Source organism: Sceloporus undulatus, chromosome 3 (genome assembly GCF_019175285.1).
Source record: "Sceloporus undulatus isolate JIND9_A2432 ecotype Alabama chromosome 3, SceUnd_v1.1, whole genome shotgun sequence".
Taxonomy (NCBI): domain Eukaryota; kingdom Metazoa; phylum Chordata; class Lepidosauria; order Squamata; family Phrynosomatidae; genus Sceloporus; species Sceloporus undulatus.
In genome coordinates, this window is record NC_056524.1 from 200915921 (window position 1) to 200936888 (window position 20968).

Consider the following 20968-nt stretch of genomic DNA (forward strand, 5'->3'; position numbering starts at 1 on the left):
ATTATTATTATTATTATTATTATTATTATTATTATTATTATTATTATTATCATCATCATCTAATGAACCAATCAATGAAGTGGCTCCCCCTAAATGATATGAGGGTCAAGCTCTTCTTGCTCTGTCCATGATTTGCCCAAGTAGCCCTCAGTAAGCTATAATTGTACTGTAGGTATACCATTATTATTGGCAAAAGGAATTAATTGCAAGTGTTTAATTATACTCCTCCTCGCACACTTCGGTCCTCTGGGAAGAATCTGCTACAACCTAAGAAGACTGGACCTTAGCGGTGATCTGGAGTTCCTTCTCATCAGACACTTCCAGGCTCTGGAATGACCTGCCAGATGAGATCCGCCATATACCAACTTGGAAGCCTTTAAAAAGGCTGTTAAGACGGATCTCTTCCAGCAAGCCTTTCCAGACTACGTTAGATCCATTAGACTTGCCTACCCTCTCTATTGATACCGATATCAAAAATTGATTGATACCATCGCCCCCATCCCCCCTCCTCTAGAGAAAGACTCATTTCTTGTGCTAATCTGCCTGAAATTTCAGTGTATTCCTAATGGACAGTTTTGATTTTTTTGATATTTAATCTCTTTTATGGGTTGATCACTATCTTTATGATGGGGGGAGGGTTGGGGTTTGGGGTTTTTAAAATTGTAATTTTTAATTGTTTGATGTTTTATTTATACTGTTGTAATCTGCTTTGATTCCTTTGTGAAAAAGTGGAATAATAATAATAATAATAATAATAATAATAATAATAATAATAACAACATGTCATTTATAACTAATTACTCCCACATTCTAGGTATAATTGTCCATTTTCTCCACTTCATGCCAAAGTAAGCAAGAAAAGGAGGCTGTCCTTTTGAGGATTGCACAGAACCAAGTCTTTTGACATGCTTATATTAATTTAAAAATCATGTCAGCTTTAAATCCCAGAGAAGGAGAAGTAATGGGCTGTATTTGAACAGAAAAGAAAATTAGCACAGTTGCAAGAACTGCCCGGTTCAGTCTACTAAGGAGGACTGGAGATAGGGACAATATACCTCCCAAACCACATAATGTTTCTGAAATATTAATTGTTCTGAAAGTAGCACTAGCCAGCCATTAAACCCCCTAAATGGGACATGTATGTAGAAGGAAATGACTGATGCTAGCCCGCTCTAATATATGAGATAGTCTTTTTCTATTTATAAAGCTCTGCCTCCCTTGTGCTTAGTGTCAACTGAATGTGGGGCATGACTGTTAAAATCCTATTCTAGCTTTGAGGTTTGAAAGTAGAAAGAAATAGATTCAGCTGCAGGGTATTTTAGCCCATTGCTATAAAATTAGTCTCAGTAGCCAAATTTATAACAGAGGATTGCTGGGGAAAATTACTGGTAGAACCATTCAGAAGCCAGTATTACTGAATCCCCCTCATTGGCAAGATGTGAGTCATGACTATGTTTAATGAGGATTTGCCAGGCTGAGAAGCTCTAATTTTGGTCTGCATTCATCTTCTTTCCTTCCTCTATCCTTCTTCATAGCCTCGAATAGTGATCACCCCAGAGTGGGCTCACAGCAATTTGTAAGTCAAATGAGGAAGAAGCAATGTTTTAAGACACTCTGTTTCCATCCCTTTAGTTTTAATAATCTGAGTTTTTGTTAGTACTTAGGGCACTCAAAGGGCCTAAATACCCTAAGGGCACTAGTACTCAACTGGGAAGCTAAGCAATGTCAACCCTGGTTAGTACTTGGAAGGGAGACGGTAAATGAATACCAGGTGATTCCTGGTTGCATTTTGAAGGAAGCCTTGAAGATGTCTGTAAAAGATTCAAAATATTTTTGTTTACCTCTACAAGGCTTATCTGCCTTGGTTGCTTTCATTTCACACATGCATATTATTAATTTTGAACAAAAGGTTTGCATGTCAAGCTGCTCTTCTGTTTTGTGGAATATGAACATATCCTTAATATTTCTGCTTCCGGTATCAAGTTTTCTATTAAAGTAGTAATGCTCAGGAACACATTTACTTCATTAACTGAGGTATAGCTGTGATGATAATGAAATCACAGCTAAAGTTAAACTGCAAAGTGGTGAAGTTGACCCTCATTACTTTACAGTCACAATGTAATTTTTATTTTTATTTTTTACATTTTTGCTGTTACATGAAAAAATTGTTGATAGGACATTTCTTATTTGTTAATTAGTTATTTTCATGCTCTTGAGTATGCCATTGCATCCTGTTACACAGTACCAGTATCTTTGGGCATTCTGTGGAAGAGGATCCAACTCTCCAAGGCTATAAACCACCATCACATCTCTTACCAGTTTCTTTTTGAGCCCACAGAAGATGTCAGAATACAAGAAAGGGCATTTGTTATCTTTGAGTTATTTTTTTAAAAAGCCACTGTGCTTATATGATCTAACCTTGAGATTCTGACATGGTGAATCATGTGCTAGAGTGAACAGAATATAAAACAGCCATTTCACTTCACAAAATAAAATTACACATGATCAGAAATTCAGTTTCAGTGCAATATTTACTTTATTTAAGGCAAAGTCTTGGTTATCTGATACATAACTGTGCTGTTTCTCTGGTTTTAGGTCAAACACAGGAAAGTTAAAATAGAAACAAATGTATAAAGTAGTAAACATTTGAAAATAAGTCTTTCCTGTCATTGGGAGAGCAATCTACTGTTAATTTTGAAAATGAAAGGTTGCATTTTATAGTTGCTGAAATCCTGACTTGCCTATACTCTTTAAAATGGAAATCATGATTCACCAACAGTATTATAGGGAACATTTCCCTTGCAGCTCTGTGATTCTAAATATTCCCCAATAAACTTGGTAAGGCTTTTTAAATGCATACAGTATGTGTTGGAGGATTGCACTGTTAAAAAGACCTGTGTCTGCAAATTACATCCCCCTGAAAGACTGTGCACCTTGTGAGTGTTTCTGAATCGGTTCCTCCAAATGACAGTTCAGATGTCAGGCAACATCCAGGAGTCCTTACTGTCAACTTTCGCTGTAACAACCCTGCGCCCCTTCCTAGAACTGGAGGACCTAAAGATGATAGTGCATGCAATTGTAACCTCAAGGCTGGACTTCTTCAATGTACTCTACATTGGGCTATCTCTGTATCAAGTTCAGAAACTTCCATTCAAATCACAGCAGCCAAACTGGAATATCCAGGAGTGATTAAATCAAACCAGTATTAAAATCACTTCAGTGGCTGCCAGTTAGTTTCCAAGCAAGGTACAAAGCTCTCAGTGGTTTGGGTCTTTAAAGTTCTTCATGGTTTGGGTCCAGGTTACCTATGGGAACACCTCTTACCATATAATCTACACATACACTCCAATTCTTTGGCAAACATTTACTCTAGTCAATCAGGACTAGGTTGGCAGCTGTCAGCCAGAGGACTTTTTCTTTGGCCGCCCCTAAACTGTGGAATCACCTGTTGGGAGAAATTTGATATCTGAATGCGTTATCCAAATTTAAAACAGAATTAAAGACTGGCCTCTTCAGGCAGGCCTATGCAGATGATTTTTAAATGATGATTTTTAAATGTAAATTATATTAATATGTATGTGTCTGTTTTGTTCTTTTAAATTGATGCTTTTTAACTGATGTTGTTTTTTTGTTAATTGGTTTCTGTTCCCTGGCTCGATTCATGAGGAGGGAGGGGAAGAAATAATAATAATAATAATAATAATAATAATAATAATAGTAGTAGTAGTAGTAATACAGTCGAGCTGTTTTGTTTCCATTTACTGAAATCAGACCAGTACCTCTCATTAGTACTTTGTTTCAAATCCTCCTGGCTTATACATCGTATTAAAAGGAATAGTCATTCAGATTACTTTAAATTCTAAGATTTCTCATGGCAAACTGTGGTTTACACCTATGATTTGAAGTAGCAGTGAGCTAAGTGTGGCTCTGGCTGCAAAAAACCACCAAAGCCCCCCCCCTTTTTTTGTAGGCCTGAACCCTCCAGATGCAGTTTTTTTCCCAAACCAGGAATGGATTCTGATTACTTCAGTGTCTCCCCCTCCCTCAGTTATTGCTAAGAACAACTTCAGTTTTTGAAGAGGTTCTTCTGAAGCATTCTGTGAATAAGAGAATTCCTACCTGGAATACCTACCAAAATGTGCTCACCCAAGACTTACCACTGATTGAGAGTGGAATTTCCATGACCACAATTGCCCTAATTACTTGAGGCATCCTGGGGAGGGGGAGCCCACAGAGTAAATGGATGATTGGAGGGTTCAGTATTAAAATTTGATAATATCAGTTTGACTCCACCCCTTAGCCTTTCATTTGCTTTTCAGTTGCAGTTCCAGTTGTGTTTTCTACTGCATTATCAATGAAGAGACATGCTTATTTTCTTACTGTAAGAAAAAGAGTTGGTTTATTCTGCAGTTATGATGAGTACAGCAGAACTGGATCCTTATTTCTAAAATGTGAAATAAAGAGATATAGACAAGTATGAGAACCTAAATACCCTGAAGGCACCAGGGCCCATCTGATATTGGAAGCTATGCATGGTCAGCTCTGGTTAGTACTTGGATGGGAGACCACTAATAAACCAACAAACACCATGTGTTGTAGGTGATATTCTAGGGGAAGGAACTGGCAAAACCACCTCTGAGTAGTCCTTGCCTAAGAAAATCCTATGAAATTCATGGAGACACCATATGTCGATAGGTGACTTGAAGGCATAGACACACACAAAATAATGTGGGAGAAAAAACTTACCCAAGTTACCATTTACTATTGTAAAGCACTCACTATATAGTACCCAAACCCACAGTCATAGGACCTGCTTTTTAAACTCATTTTTCTGGAGTGCTGGACAATAAGGATAAAACATCCCTAGAAAAATAGAAATACTGCTCCAAGTACTACAGTTAGCTGGCTGGCCAGCCACCTATTCTGTAAATGAGGCCAAATTTATGGTTTTCCCAATGTGTGCAGACAGCATGAAGCAGAAAAAATAGTCCAGCAAATTTAACTCTCTCTCTCTCTCTCTCTCTCTCTCTCTCTCTATCTATCTATCTATCTATCTATATATATAAAATTGCTATTTGTACTTTAGTTATTTTCAAATTATGTACTTGGTTAGTTCTTTACTGTATCAATATTTGCCAAAATTAGAAGTTCAGCCTCATTGAATCAAGAATGTTATGCATATTGTGGTCAGCACCACACTCCATAATGAATTTTGTAATGTATTTTTGTATGAAGAAAATGTTTTGATCTTTTTCTTTGACCAAAATATATTTTCTCTGCAGTATGAGGCGGAATTGCAGGATGAATTTGACAGATATCAAATGATGTCATGATTAATATATTAACAGTTTTTGAGGGATTGCTTAACAAAATATTTTTAGTTCGATTTTTCATCCCAGATAATGATCTTGATACTTAAGGATGTTGAGATGCAATATATTCCAGTTATGGCAAGTAAGTTAAAACTAAGATGATTGTACATACAGGAGCCAATCTTCTCTAATCAGAAAGGATCACTTGCAAAGTCGTGTCCAGTATGATCAAAATAAGTTAAGTATTAAGCCAATTTGGCTGGCCTTTCCCCAGGTCATCTTGTAATCAGTGATGACAATGCCATCATTGTAAAGGAGCTTAGAGTTATACATAAAGCACTCTTATGAATGAGGCTGCCGAAGTCACTCCACTGAGAACCTAATAGAGATGATCTCTTTAAACAAAAAGGACTAGTGCATTAGTTAATTGTGAAGAATAAGAATACAAGGTTTGTCTAGTCCACCCCATCCCTCCATCTTCAGAGGTGGCCATCCATCTTTCAGCAAGATACAACAGTTTGTATTACCTACAGAGGGCATGCAAATTGCTTTGGGGTGAGTAGTGTTAGGTGTCAGGGAGGAAACAATGCTTTGCCCTTACCTGTCAGCTCTCCCGCTTTCAAATCAGGTGGATAATTGTAGTAACTTCCTGACTGGCTTACACAGCTATTAATAAAAATGTGCTGATAGATGTTAAGAACTGAATGCTTTGATGGACTCACTAATAAAAGAGAGGGTGGGTGTAATACAAATGACTTGGGAAACTGTCCATCAGTAATAAATAGCTGCTTATACACAAGGCTTGCCTTTAGGTAGTGCTATTAATACCTCTCCCTGTTTGCCATATTAATCTGGCATGTCTGGGAACATACGTTTGACCTTATAAATCTAGACACAATAAATGAGGTGGAGGCTGAGGCATCATGGTGAAAGGTCTGCAAAGAAGGAATCCCCACAAGATTTGCTGAATAAGCAAAAAGATGGGGTTTACAAATGAAAAACAAAGACTGACATGCAGGACAAGTGCATAAGAACTTAGTACCATACCTAACGCTAAGGAATTGGCAAAGTAAGCAAAGTGTAGCCTGTGGGTTGCATGTGGTCCCCCAGGGCTTTTTTTGTGAACCCCAGGGACCACCCCCCGGAAGTAGATTTCCCCCCCCCCCCAAAAAAGAGGTTCTCTTTCTCTAAAATGGCCTCAAAATAGTGTGTAGAAAGCATTTCAATCACATTTGGAGGCCCCTGAACCACCCCCTCCCATGTGTCAAAACAGTTTTTTGCATAAATTAAAAAAATGCCCTCAAAATACCCATTAGGGGCCCAACACCATGATGAGAATGCCCCCATGTCACCTAGAGGCCATTTGGGTGCAAAAATTGTTGTTATTCTTTTGTGGAAGTGATAGGGTGTGCGGCTTTCTGAGTTTTCCAGGGGGGACTAATGTGGTCTCCTAGTGTTCCACAGTACAAGTAGAGACACTGAAAGGATTAGATCAAATCCACTGTCTCCATTACCATCCTTTGGTCCATCTGTGGATGGGTGAATCTGTAGATGTAGAATAAATGGATATGAAGAACTGGCTGTACTTTACTGATATTTTTGTATAGCTTTTAATCTACAGTCAGCCCTCCGTTTTTGCGGGGGATCCGTTCCGGACCTCCCTCACAAAAATGGAAACTCACAGATGTTCAAGCCCCATAGGCTTGAATGGGGGTGCATGGCCCATTTTAACCCCCTCCATTTGCTTCTCTTAAATAAGCGAGGGTCGCGGATCTGAAGTCCGTAAAAAAGGAGGGGCAACTGTATATTGTTTTTAAGATGCTGTAAGCTCCATTGAGTCCCATTATTAGAGAAAAACTGGGATATTGATGAGGATGATGACAATCATCATTTTCTTTACAAGGTTGTTCTGGGTGCACAGGCCTAAAAATCTACCTTTGAATATTCAATTGAATTTAATAGGACTTGCATCTAAGGAAATATATCCACCCCCCCCCCCCCCAAAACCCGGGGGGGGGGGGGTGGGGTCTGAAATTGGAAATATTGCAGATATTCAAGCCCCATTGGTTATAATGAGAGCATGCTCCTGCGTGTGCACACCATGGGCATGCGCCCCATTTTATCCCTCCCGGCTTGCCATCTGCAAAGGACCAAAACCGCAGATCCCAAGTCTGCGAACGGGGAGGGATGAATGTATAGAATTGCACTGTAGACTGATAAATATAACAAAATCCAAAATCTATAGACCAGTGATACTTTTATGGGACCAACCTAAAAGTGTAAAATACATAATAGAAAAACTTTCGATTCATTTTTTACTTTTTAATTGACCCAATAAAGTTATGGGGTTTTTTTGTATTTTTTTGTATTTTGCTGCAAGGTCAACATTGCTACACTGAATATGTGTCCTAGATGGATGAATGATAATGATATGAAGGTCTAAATCTACTTGCTAGTCTCAGCTAGAGTAAACTCACTGAATCAGTGGGGACTTTGGAGGTCAACAGTGATGAACATTCCATTGATTCACTGGGTCTAATCTCAAAATTGGATTTAGACCCAAGAGTGAAATAGTTCATGTACTGTGAGTGTGTGTTTTGTGTGCCTTCAAATCAGTTCTGACTTATTGTGACTCTAAGGCTCACGGAATTTTCTTGACAAGATTTGTTCAGAGGAGGTTTGCCATTGCCTTTTTCTAAGACTGAGAGCATGTGACTTGCCGAAGTTCACCCAGCAAGTTTCATGGCTGATCAGGAATCAAACCCTGGTCTCCAGAGGCATAGTTCAACACTCAAACCGTTATGCTATGCTGGAACCGAAAGATCATGCACTGACTGATGAGTGCCTAAAAGGCTTCTGGTTGAAAAGCATTCCTGATATGCTTGAAACTAGAACCCAAAGCAACAAAGATGATTCCTGTATCTCAGCCTTCTCCTGTTGGAAGTGAAAAGAGGGAGAAGGAAATTCTGACAATTTTTTTTGTTTTTTATTGTAATATTGCTGCTGTCACAAGTTTTATCATAAAATATACTGGATTCATGCAGACACAGCAAAGTATAAATATAACACATAATTATTTTTTCCTAATGTATAGTTACCCAGATGGCTATAATGTTTTGCCACCAAGAGTTGTGAATATTATCTACAAGGTCACACTGGCCTTCTCTGTGGGCTTCTATTGGCATTCTAATATGGCTCTCATAACATTGTGTTCCTCTACACAAATGGAATTCCTGTATTTTTCCCCCACCTCTTGATATTCTAGTGATTAAGAGAACTCTTCTTGTTTGCTTGTCTTTCTCTCTACTCAGTCTGCGGTTGTGACTTGGCTCAAGGTGGCTTTTTCATTAAGAATGGGGAATACCTTTGTACTGTGGATTATCAGCGGATGTATGGGACCCGATGCAATGGCTGCGGCGAGTTTGTGGAAGGAGAAGTCGTAACTGCTCTTGGGAAAACTTACCATCCCAGCTGCTTTGCCTGCACTGTATGCAAGTAAGTTCAGTGATGCTGGATAAAAAAAAAATCCAGAGATTGTAAACAGTATAAACTCAAAGAGCAAAAAAGTATATTAAATTGTGACATAATTATAAATTTATATAAATAGCAACTAGAATGGAGATTTACTCTGTGTCCTGCTTCATTTTGCTAGTGACAATATCCTCTGCCTCCTGCTAATATAGATATTTTAATTTTCCTCTTATTATATAAAGGTTATGTGAATATAAGAGTCTCTGCTGGGTGGAGGTTTGTCATTTAATATATTTCATTGTCATCCATTTCATTTTGTCACTTAATATTTTTCATGGCAGTCACAGACGCTTTTTCATTCCTTTTGGTATGAGTTTGCAATAAACTAACCCTCTTTTCATGAAAATAAATCGTTCACTTTGGATAGCAGTAGTGTGTGGTCTGTATGTTAAGCTTTAATACACCTCCATGCACACATATAGTCAACAAACATTCTACATACAATTTCTGTGACAGTTTTGCATTGAAAAAGTGATCGTCCAGTCTCATCTAATATCAGCTTTTCTTCCAGTAAAGGTGCATTTAGCCTCTGGCATTTTTTCAAAGGCTCAGCTTTGCCAGTGCTACATTTTTAACGTTTTTGGCTTTTGTTCCTGCAAGATATTGATTTGCTTCGCTGAAGGCGGCGTCTGAAGCGATATGAGAGAGTAAAACTGAAGGGATAACCTTGCATTAAAATCCTTCTATTTTTCCCCTCTCTAGACGTCCTTTCCCACCAGGAGACCGGGTTACCTTTAATGGAAGAGACTGTCTCTGTCAAATGTGTGCTCAGCCAATGTCATCCAGCCCCAAAGAACTTTCCACTTCCAGCAGTAAGTACTACATAATCTTTCCTGAGCTTCAGACTAAAGCAGCATCCTGAATCACTTGATTTCTGTACTGTCTAACCTGTGCAATATTGACATTTACTGGGATGCAATTCTGCATTTTGGAAGACTGGATTTCTAACGCACACACACAAACATACACAGAAAGACTACCCTGGAGCAAGGACAACATCCTGACTTTGTTTGTTTAATTATTGATGTGGGGAGTTTGTGAATTTGTTTCTTGAGTTTGACCCCATGAAGCTTCTTTTCACTCAGAAGCCATCCCAATCTTCAGATCATATACTGTATCTATAGATGATTTGAGAGGAGGAACTTAGGTCTGACCTGTTGGAAATTGCATCGGTCTAAGTACCATGATTTCTCTTAAAACAGTATCAAGAAAGCATGTAATGCTTCAAGTATTTTCCTTCTTAAAAAAAAGAAAAGAGAAAACTGGCAATTACCTGAAGTATAAAAAGAAATGTCAGGACCCATAGGCCTCTAATTGTGATACAAAATTAGCATTTAATTTAATTTGATCATGTTAATACATGTGTAAAACCAATCTAAAAGCAAAAACTATTGAGGGGGATGGTGATTTTTACCATTTTGTGGAAACCACACAAGGCAACTTAAGAAATGAATTATGTATATATTTAAAATAAATATTTTTCTCTTTGGGTACCATTTGCCATCACAAATATTGCTCCACAAACTCTGCTACAGGTTTAAAATGACTAGGTTTAGAGTTGTGATAGTTGATCTTTTCCATCTTGTAGTGAGAAATGTTCTCAATTATTATTATTATTATTATTATTATTATTATTATTATTATTATTATTTATTATTATTATTATTATTATTTATAGTATTTATACCCCGCTCTTCAGCCAAAAGGCTATCAGAGCGGCTTACATCAAGGGCTGAATGAAATAAGAACATTTATTTATATATATGAAATTGGAAAACGAAAAAAAAAGTATGATTTTCTACGTATTAATTATGAGTTGTGAGTTTGGTTTTGTCTTTTATCATGGACAAATTTCCTCACAATCAGATTCTTATTCTCTTACTCATACTTGGAATGTCTTAAACATAACTTCTGTTTTGAAGGAGTTTGATCAGACCAGGCTTGTAATTCTAAAAGATTTGCACACAAAAATTAAATGGAAAATCTTTGATTTGGTGGATTTTTAGAAAATATTGTCATATTTTCTTATGATTGTTTGAAACGGAGCAGTAGCAAAATTGGTAGGCAGTTTTATAAACCTAAAAATATTTATTTGAAGATACTCATATTCATGTCCCAGAATATAAGCATGCATATGTACATAACAGTGTGCTAGGTGGACTGTGATTTGTGTGTGGGTGCATGGATGAAGCAAGCAAGAGACTCTATAGTACAACTTGCTAAAAGTTTTAATCATCTCAGTGGCTCGAGTGGCACATAAGAAAATGTTAATGTGAATCTTTGCTAGGAAAACCTTGTACAACACAGCCAACATATAAAGTTCAATACAGTTCAGTAAACAAACTTTAGGAAAATGGTAATTGGCAAAGATTTTTCTGATGTGAGTTATCCTAGACCTTTGCTGTGACAGGTGAATTTTAATTAGTGTAAAATGTTCCAGATTTAGTGCTTCATACCAAAGCAGCAAGCCATAGTTATCATCAATCTTCCTTCTCCTTTGAAGTCATGTTTTGTAATGTAGCTCTGTTCAGAAGTAAATCTCTTTTATAGGATGTGTCTCTGTTTCTTAGTTATTCACTGTTATGTAGATTACCAAGACAGTTTATTTAAGTGGGAGTAGGAGGAAGACAATTTTTTTAGGATTGTCTTAGCAATGGATTCCAGATGGAAAGTTGCCAGTAATCTGCCACGGAGTATTCATTGTAAGAAATAAAGGGTTTTTAGTCTCAATAAACATAACCCTGATATAATTGCAGACTTCAGTACTGTTATCAGAATGGAAGGTTCTAATTTTTCTCCTGTTTTGCCCACTGAAGTGCTCTAGCTCTATATTATATCTTTCATCTTTTTCTATATTTAATGGATTTCATGACCATAAAATACAACATCTCTAATATGTCACAGACAGACAGACAGACACACATATGTAAGTGAGCAATTCCCAATTTATCACACAAATGGTAAATTTTGGCAGTGTGGTCTGGAGGGGGACTGCAAATTTGCTTCGGGACCACATGCTGCTTTCAGGCCTTGTGTTGTCCAGCTCTGATCCACATGATACAAACAGGAAGTGATGAAACTTAAGTTAACCAAAGAAGTCATGTTCACACTGGCACATTCCCTTTTTGAATAGTTACACTATTATAAGATAACCTTCATGTCTGATAAAACATTCATCAATGAAAACATACATACAGAGCCTCCAAATTGCTGCACAACACTTCAAGTACAAAATTTTTCAACTGAAGCAGTTCATAGGCTCAACTAATGTCTGGTTGATTTATCAAGCAGTTTGAAATAATGAGTAACTTTCTGAGATTGAAAGATGGTGATGTCTTTGTTGGACAGGAAACCAAGCAGATAATTGAATCTGTAGGCTCCTGAATTCCCGGCCAACATTATTCTAACCTATTCTCTCTCCATATTTTCATTCAGAGCTTTTCAAACCTCTACTTTGTTATCCTAAAACTGTTCAACTGCAGTTTTCCCTTTAAATGGGTTATATGTTCAGGTTCTAAATCAGAAGCCAAAGCAATCTGAAAAAGTGATAGTTCCCAGAAACCTCTCTGTTTTCACAAAACCTTAATTTATATACTATATTTTTGCATTGACAATTTTATCATCTTAGACTTTTTATTGTCAAGTGTTTTTATGTTCTATAATATTTTAGTTCAATATATTCTGTAATGGATTTTATGAGCACCAGTGGCTTTTTTATTGTGATAGATTCTGTAAATGAATTGCAACACCTAGCTGCCTGCCCATCTATCTGTTTTCTCCCCTTTGTATTCTGTCTGTCAACCTATCTATCTGTCTGTTCTCCCAAGTGCCAGTCAAATGGAGAATCTATATGTTTACTTCTGGCTTTCATTTACAGATAAGTCACTCTAATACACGGATCCTCGTCTTCAGTTCCAAGTCATGATGGTAGTGTTTAGCATGGGCAGAAGGCTCTATAGGAGAGATTGTCTCCTTTACCCAGCAATAATGGTTGTTAATTGTGTAGCAAGCTCCCAGGGAAAGCTTTTGTCATATCAGAGCTCTCCAAGATCTTCCCACCCTACAGAATGTTCCCGGCTTGTATCCATTTTCAATGCCTTTTTGCAGAGTTTTGAAGTAATAATTCTGTGCTTCAGATTGGACATTTTTCAGTTTTTGCATTCCAGAATATAACCCCTCCCCTGGCCTGGATGTAACAATATGTTTCAGTTTGGCAAACAACACAACATCTTTAGTTGTTTTAGAAATATCTCCCATTAGAGACAGAAAAAGGAGGAACAGATGACTTTTAAAAAATTAATTGCTTCCATTTATTTATACTTTGTGTATATTTTTATTGTTTCTGAATTAGAAATAAATGTTCCTTTTTTTGCTCATTTGTTTGAGAAACAAATGCAGACCCCAGGCAATCTCCCTCCCTGGGAAATGATGGGCAACATGCAACATGTCCTGCTTTTGATCATTATTGTTAACCTCCATGTCTGCTCTTCCTATTTGCAGTTAGAGCAAAGAGTGCACAAACACAGAAGCGAAGCATAGTTCCTTCATACTAGAGCATTCCCTAGTACTGTCCATTCTAAAATATTTTAGACATGAGTATTTCCCTGTTGACGTGTTTTTTCTGTGTTTTGCAATAATGAGAGCACACATTTCTGATATGATGTTACTTTATTTTATATCTGTAAAACAGTTTTTGCTTAAAAAGAAATATAATGGAGTGCTTCTGAATTCCTCTGGGCAACAGAAAAATTGCGTGAGAGAGTGTAAATTGTCCAGAAAACTAGAGAATCTTATTTCAAGTAAGAATACTGACTTCATTGCCACTGCCTCATTTTGGAAGAGTATCCAAGGAAGAGTCATCAGACACTTTGCAGATATGTTGCTTTGTTACTAGTAAATAGTGTGATCGCATTGTTAACATGCTGTGGTACTTCTGGTAGTTTCCAATGGTTAGTGGGAGAAAGATTCCAGTTCCCCCTTCTTCGACTTAAGCACTCTTTCTGTGATCTGTATAGTTCTTTGGAACTACAGTAAGCAAAAGGGGAAATGACTTTGATGAAATGGGCTGCTTGTCATAATATGAGAGGGAAACACTAGAGCAGAGGTAGGGAAGATAGATCCACTGCCTCCAGAAGTTTTGCACTAGAGCTCCCTTAATCCCTGATTATTGCCAAGAGCGTGTTGTCCTATGAAGCTTATCCAAGTGTTAAGTCTCTTGATTATCCTGCCATTGGAGACATCCTTGGTTGGGACAAATGAGATAAAGCTTTCTCTGTAGGTTCTTCCTGGCTATGGTGCTCTCTGCTAAACAAGTCTGTGTCAGAGTTTCTTTGGGGTTCTTCTGCAAGCAGCCAAAAAACTATTTCATTTAGACAGGTCTTTGGCATTTAAGATAGTTTACTGTTGAAGGAGTAGGTACAATTGTTGTTTTTAAAATATGATTTTAATGTTTTACAATTGGCTGTCTACATTTATGCCTTTGACTTTTGCAGATTTAAATAATACATTCTCTCTGGGAATCTCTAGGTCCTCCAACATCCATCAGAAGTTGCTCTGGAGGACCTAGAGATTTCTAGATATAATACTTCTCTATCCATTTGTAGTTCCTCCAGGGCAATTCTGTGGCAGCTTCCAGCAAATGTTGGCCAATATCTTGGAGGCGAGACTAGAGAAAAATGGTCTGAAAACAATTTTGGTACAGTTTCTTTTGCAAGAGTAATCATTGTGAATCAGGAGACCAAGAAACTGTCTCCAGCCTTTTATGTGCCACCAGCAAAAGGAGCTTTCCTGAAATGACAACCCCTCCATCTTTACCATCTATAGCTGTGATGCACTACATATAACTCTCCAATTATTTTTGGATTATAATTCCCATCAGCTTTAGCTATCATAGGGAGTAGCAAGGGTTGATGGAAGTTGCAATTTAAAACAGGCGGAGAGCCGTACATTCTACACTCTTGAGACAGGATTAGTTTACACTATACAAAATTGTACATTAGGCTAGTGGCAATTCAGTGCTTCGGAATCAGGGCAACCCTCGACAGTAAACATGACTTCATTTACCCACATCCAGCAAAAAAAGGTCTCTCTAGGCTTCTGCAGGTCCTCCAGTGCAACTCTGTGGTCACCTTCTACCTAAAGTTAACAACAGACTCATAATGGAGGACTTCCAGATGCCTAGAGACCATCTCTCTAGGCATCTGGAGGTCCTCCAGTGCGACTCTGTAGTCAACTTCTGATGAAAATATAGGGTTTGCCATTATCTGCGATTTTCGCTTTCTGTGTTAAGTCTGGAAACATATCCCCCCACCCCTGCTGCTGAAATGGAAGTCGTTCTGTACTTTTCTGTTGCAGGATATTTGTTCCCACTTTTCATTTCTTTCAGCTTTGAGGACTGTTGGTCTCAAAATAGCTGCAACAGTTAATAGAATTTTTACTGGGATGTGATAAAATGTTGAAAGTGATTGTATAGTGTTTTTTAAATTTTATTTTGCCTTCATGACATACTAGCAAGTCTCTTTATTATTATTATTATTATTATTATTATTATTCACAGGAAACTGTATATAAATTACTTATCTGTTCTTTCACAAAAGTAATTTGTATACAGCGGAGGGGAGGGGGAGGAAAGGAGGAAAGGAAAACAAGGTGATGCCTATGAAACATTTCATTTAGAGTGCCACACATTGTTCTTGAGAGCCAGAGCAGTACAGTGGCTTGAGTACTAGACTACAGCTCTGGAGACAAGGATTCAAATTCCCATTTAGTCATGGAAACCCACTGTTTGATCTTGGGCAAGTCACACTGGCTTCACCTCAGAGGAAGGGAAAAGCAAACCTCCTCTGAACAAATCTTAACAAGAATCCCCCAAGGTAGGTTTGCCTTAGGAGTTCCATAAGTTGGAAATGATGTGAAGACACACACACACACACACTTGTCCTTGTAAAGTTTTTGTATTATTTCCATGTGGGGCATTAACATGCCAAAAAGTTACCTTGCTCCATATCGGCCAGTGGAAAACAAGTTAATCTATCTTACATTAACTGAACAAGATGATAAGAAACTAATTCTGTTGAGTCTAACTCAGAATGCTCTGTTTAAGCAATGGGTAATACAAACCTTGAAATCTTGCAGGGATTGCTGTACCCAAAAGGCATAATCATGTCCTTAGTGAGATATAGCTCATACTCCTGAGATTAAACATGATGCAAATATTGTTCTCTGACTGAATGTTACCCAGAGAAGGGGAAAAGTGAAACTAGCAAAAATTCTGATATTTCAGTTTTTCTCCTTCCCTAGCATTTTTCCTTTCCATCCCCGCATGCTATCCACTCCCTCTATAGGGGTGAAAAGACTATAGAAAACAATGTAGGTTCAGTAAAAAAAAATATACTGTGTAATTTCTAGGAATTCATTACTACAGCAGTTTGAATCTAAGAAAGGTTATAAAATTGTGGTTCAGCGATTCATAAATTTCACTTGCAGTTTGCAGTTGCAGTTCCACAGGACTTTCTTCCTTTGATTCCCTTCTGTGACTTGTATCAAACATGGACCTTGGTTTGCATTAATTATGGTTTGGGATCCCTAAAATGCTTACAGACAGACAGACAGACAAAATCATGCTTTCAAACTATTTACCCGCTTTACACTCCCTTCTGCTCAGCATTCCATGTTGTAAATGCAGCTGTTTCCAGAGACTCAGCAAATATTACCTAATTCTGACATCACAACAAACCATAACTAGCATAAACCACAGTTTGAAACTCAAGTTTAAACCACAGCTAATGCCACCAGTACTGGCTTGTCACAAACTATGGTGTCTTGTTTTCTTTTCCAATTCAAAACAGTTCCTACTTTTGCCTACTTAATGGCAGTTTGCTATAATATCTTAAGGGAGTCATACTGTTCATTTACAAATGGGGAGGTTAAATCTGCACTGGGCAGACTCACGGCTGTGGTCCTAATCCAGGCCAGTGTTTCCCCATTCAATTTGCAGAAGCTTCCTATTAGATTTGTCTCTAATTCCAAGCCAAGGATTTTAAATGTCGTCATCCCTTGGTCCACAAAACTATTACCAGCAACCTCATTTCCTTTCCTGTAAGGTGTTCCTGTCAGCCATGTGCTGGATGAACTTCAACCTCCATGTCCTCTTCAAGGATTGCCTTAACTAGAGTGTATTGAAGTAGTCTAACTGGATAATTATTTGTGCATAACTACAGTGGGCAGGTTCTGGAGTTACTCCCAACCAATGCACCTGCTCCTTCAGAGAGAATGCATCTTCATTGGGAGTAAATTACTGATGGTAGAAACCACTAATTCTCACAAAGCCTCCATCTTGCCTGTGTCATACTTTAGTTTATTGATCCTCATCCAGCCTGTTACACTATTTAGGTACTGGTTTAACATCTGCACAACCTCACTTGTCTCGGATGGCAAGGAAAAATAGATCTGGGTACATTATCAGCATACTGATGGCACTTCCGATGATCCTCCTTAACAGCTGCATACAAATACTAACATTAGGAAACATAAGGAACATTAATAAGCATTAGAAATAGAATGGAACTCAGTGTTTTTATTGTGTGCATCTTCATCAAACCACTTGCTATGTTCACAGCTATGCACTGTGCATAATGTGTCATTTAAGACTCAAGGAATATTGTAAGCAATAGAATGGAAATACATTGGGCCCTTGTTATCTGCTGAAGGTTGGTTCTAGGACCCCTCTGTGGATAAAAAAATCCGTGGATGCTCAAGTCCCATTCAGTCCAGTGGAGTAACAAAATGGTGTTTCTTATATAAAATGGAAAATCAAGGCTTGCTATTAGAAATTTATGTTTTTTCTGAATATTTTCAAGCCATGGATGCTTGAATCAGTGGATAAAAAAATCTGTGGATAAGGAGTGCCAACTGTAGATACATTTCTCTGCCTGCTGTGCTGTGGTAGCCACTACAGAATTCAGATTAATTTTCTTATTCAACCAGTAGTTTCTAGAGCTTTCAGGTTCCCATCTACAACTCCTCACATTGAAATTAGTAATTTGTGTGTATCTCTTTGTGTGTGTGTGTGGGGGGGTCAATAGTGTCAATATGAACTGAAAAGCTGGGGTATAAAATGTCAGTGCATTATACACTGTAACAGCAAGGTCTAGAAATTCTAAAGCAGTTGTGATGATATAAGGTATGACATTTGCTTATGGTGAATGTCACTTGTGGTATGTCAAATGGATTTATATATAAAACCAGTTTATTGCAGGCAAAAGACAAATCACTCAGATTAGATTCCCAAAGCAATAAGAAAGTTCCTTTTGTTCTGTAACTCTACCATCAGCTCCATTTTGAAATGCTATAAGAAATACATCCTTAGTCTCAAATAAGTGCATCCTTCTGCTGCATGGTAATACAGCAAAAAGCATGTAGGAAGTTTTAAAAACCCCATTATATTCAGGCGCACGTGCACACACACACACACACACACACACACACACACACAGAGAGTGTGTGTTGGTCTTGCAGATAAAAGAAACAAGCTTTACTTACAAATATTTGTGTACAGTCAAACTGAGATGCGTCTTCTTGAGAAAACAGAATAAGCATTACATGGTAAAGTTTTTTGTGGGTTTTTCGGACTATGTGGCTGTGTCAGGAATAAATTCTTCTAGAACACAGCTACATAGCCTGAAAAACCCACGGAAAACTATGGATGCCAGCCATGAAAGTCTTCAACTTCACATTACATGGCATCATGAAAAAGAGATTTTAAAAATCATCTCATGGAGAGCGTGCCAAAGCATATGCATTTTTGGAAGCGAGAGAAGAGAAAATGGCTGCATGTTAGAGTGATGCAGGAAGAAAGCAATGGAAGAGCAAACAAACACGATGTCTGTAAACATGCAGACTAGTAGTAAGTACAGGCATGCTAACAATGGTGGAAGAGCTTCTTGACAGAGAGATTATCACCATACTGTTTATCTTAAAGTGTGTAGCTACAATGGAATGTTTGCTGTATTGTGGGATGCACACTTAATTCACAAGGAGTATGGCAAGCTCCAGCTTTGCTTTGTGATGACTGTCTGAGTGCCCCTAGGCACAGCTCGAAAAACTTACTTTTTTGAACTAGAACTTCCAGAATCCACCAACCATCATGGCTAGAAAAATAACATTTCCAAGCCCATCTTTTCCAACATGCAGGGCCTCAGGGGCATATACTCAGAGATTCCTCAGGAAATAAATTGATAGTAAAATGTGGTGGTTTTTTTTTAAAATGGAAAGCTTGAGATCCACAGTTCTTAAGGATAATTTTCTGACTTTCATTCTCTTCAGTTTGATAACATTATTTAAGTAACTTGTAAAAGTATCAGTTTGATTTTAAGTGGATACATGTTAGTACAAACAATTCTAGTGATTCTGCAGGATGGCTGTAATTTGTTTCCAGCTGTTTGAAAGCACAAATCAAGGTATTATTCACAGTGCAAAAATATACTTTTACTGTGGTATAAAGTTTAAAAAAAAGCCCAACAACCTTACCTCTGATGATAGCTTTGATGAAGTCTATTTCCCTGAGGAAACTGGGTCCCTTTGTTGTAGTCATGACACTTTTGATGGTAAGAATCTTCTCTTCTGTTGCTGCTGGCAAGGATTTGTTTTGCTCTTTGCAGCAAAATAATATGATTTCGAAGCATTCCTTTTGACAGATTTATTCCCTGATGTTACTTGGCTGAAGGGCTCATATTTCAGAATATGGGATCTCATCTATAACCACCTTTGTGAAAACAAAATTGTAGCTAAAGATACTGTGAGAATCTCTGTCCGCATTTGGCGTGAGTAGAATAGATGCATAGATAGACCTTTTGCACAACAGAAACATCTGCTTGATGAAATCACAGTTTAATAAAACAGGGGATGAGCTGCCCATTTAATCATACACATAGCTCTTCTCCTTCCTAATCATGGCCAGCAGCAATGAAACTAGGAAGCCACTACTTAAAAATAGTTATGCATTAGCAACTTTGGAACAAGCCAGAACATTAAAGCATGGTTAGCAGCTGGTTTAATATGTAGGCTTGTTAGGAAGCTGGTAAACCTATCTTCCTAGTTCGAACAAAACTGTGATTTATTAGAGGCTTTCTGATTGGGTTGCTTGTACTACTAAGGGGAAGAGTAAAGAAAGTGTGTGTTTTGGCAAAATCTTATTTATATCTTGGAATATGAAACCAGGATTTGATAGTCTGAACTGGGCCATTGGCTTGCCACATAAGAGTTAATTTTTCTTTTTCTGCAGCATGGCTGCAGGGTGAAAAGCAGAAATTTTTGTCTCAGTTTTCAGTTAACTGTAGTATAGGATGCTATATGAACTCGGTGTCAGTTTTTTTAATCTTAACTGTTTAATAGAGACAAACCAGATATTTAAACCATGATTCGAAGTTGGCTTGTTTCAACCCTGAGAGCCTTTAGGGCTGAAGGACGGGGTATAAATACTGTAAAAATAAATAAATAAATAAATAAATAAATAACATTTAAGATTAGCTAAGTTTGCTTGGATTCAAGTATAACAACAATTTGCAGTAAATTTAAAATAGAAAAGTTGCCAAGTTCCAAATATCCACACCAGACTTGAAAGGTGAGGGGAGATGTGATACTAAGGCTTGCTGTTATTAGTTGTCAGCTCACAGAAGACAGCACATCTAGATCTTCAAGTTCCTTATCTTCTGATACTTCTTATGTCTAGAGGGACCACTTCCCAACCATGGGGGCTAAGTTCTAGGGGGCTCTGCAGATGAGGAAAAAAAATTGTGCATGCTCAAGTCCCATTATATTCAATGGGTGGCAACATACATGAGACACTGTCAGTGCATGATGTGCCCTTGACAATAATAGGGCAGGGTGATGTGTGGACGCTTGAGTCTGTGAATGGCAAGCCCACTGATACGGCGGCCCACTGTACAATATTCACCCAGTCTCTGGATCTTGTCCTCTCACTTTGTCATGTTCAGTTCAATAGCCCTCACTCTGCTGGTGATCATAATCAGTTGTCTCCCCATGTTAGCTTCATAGTCTTGTGCTCCAGTTGCAAGAGTACTCTTGCTTCATTATTCAGTAGAATTGATATAATCATGAATTTCTGT

General features: G+C 37.8%; 1 protein-coding gene across 1 annotated transcript in view; it reads left to right on the forward strand.

Moving 5' to 3' along the window:
• Positions 1-20968, forward strand: part of ABLIM1 (actin binding LIM protein 1) — a 243386-nt gene that overhangs the window by 103869 nt on the left and 118549 nt on the right. Inside the window, exons 3-4 of the mRNA XM_042456481.1 lie at positions 8624-8807; positions 9546-9655. Of these exons, the coding sequence (XP_042312415.1) occupies positions 8624-8807; positions 9546-9655 (294 nt within the window). The remainder of the gene's footprint in view (positions 1-8623; positions 8808-9545; positions 9656-20968) is intronic.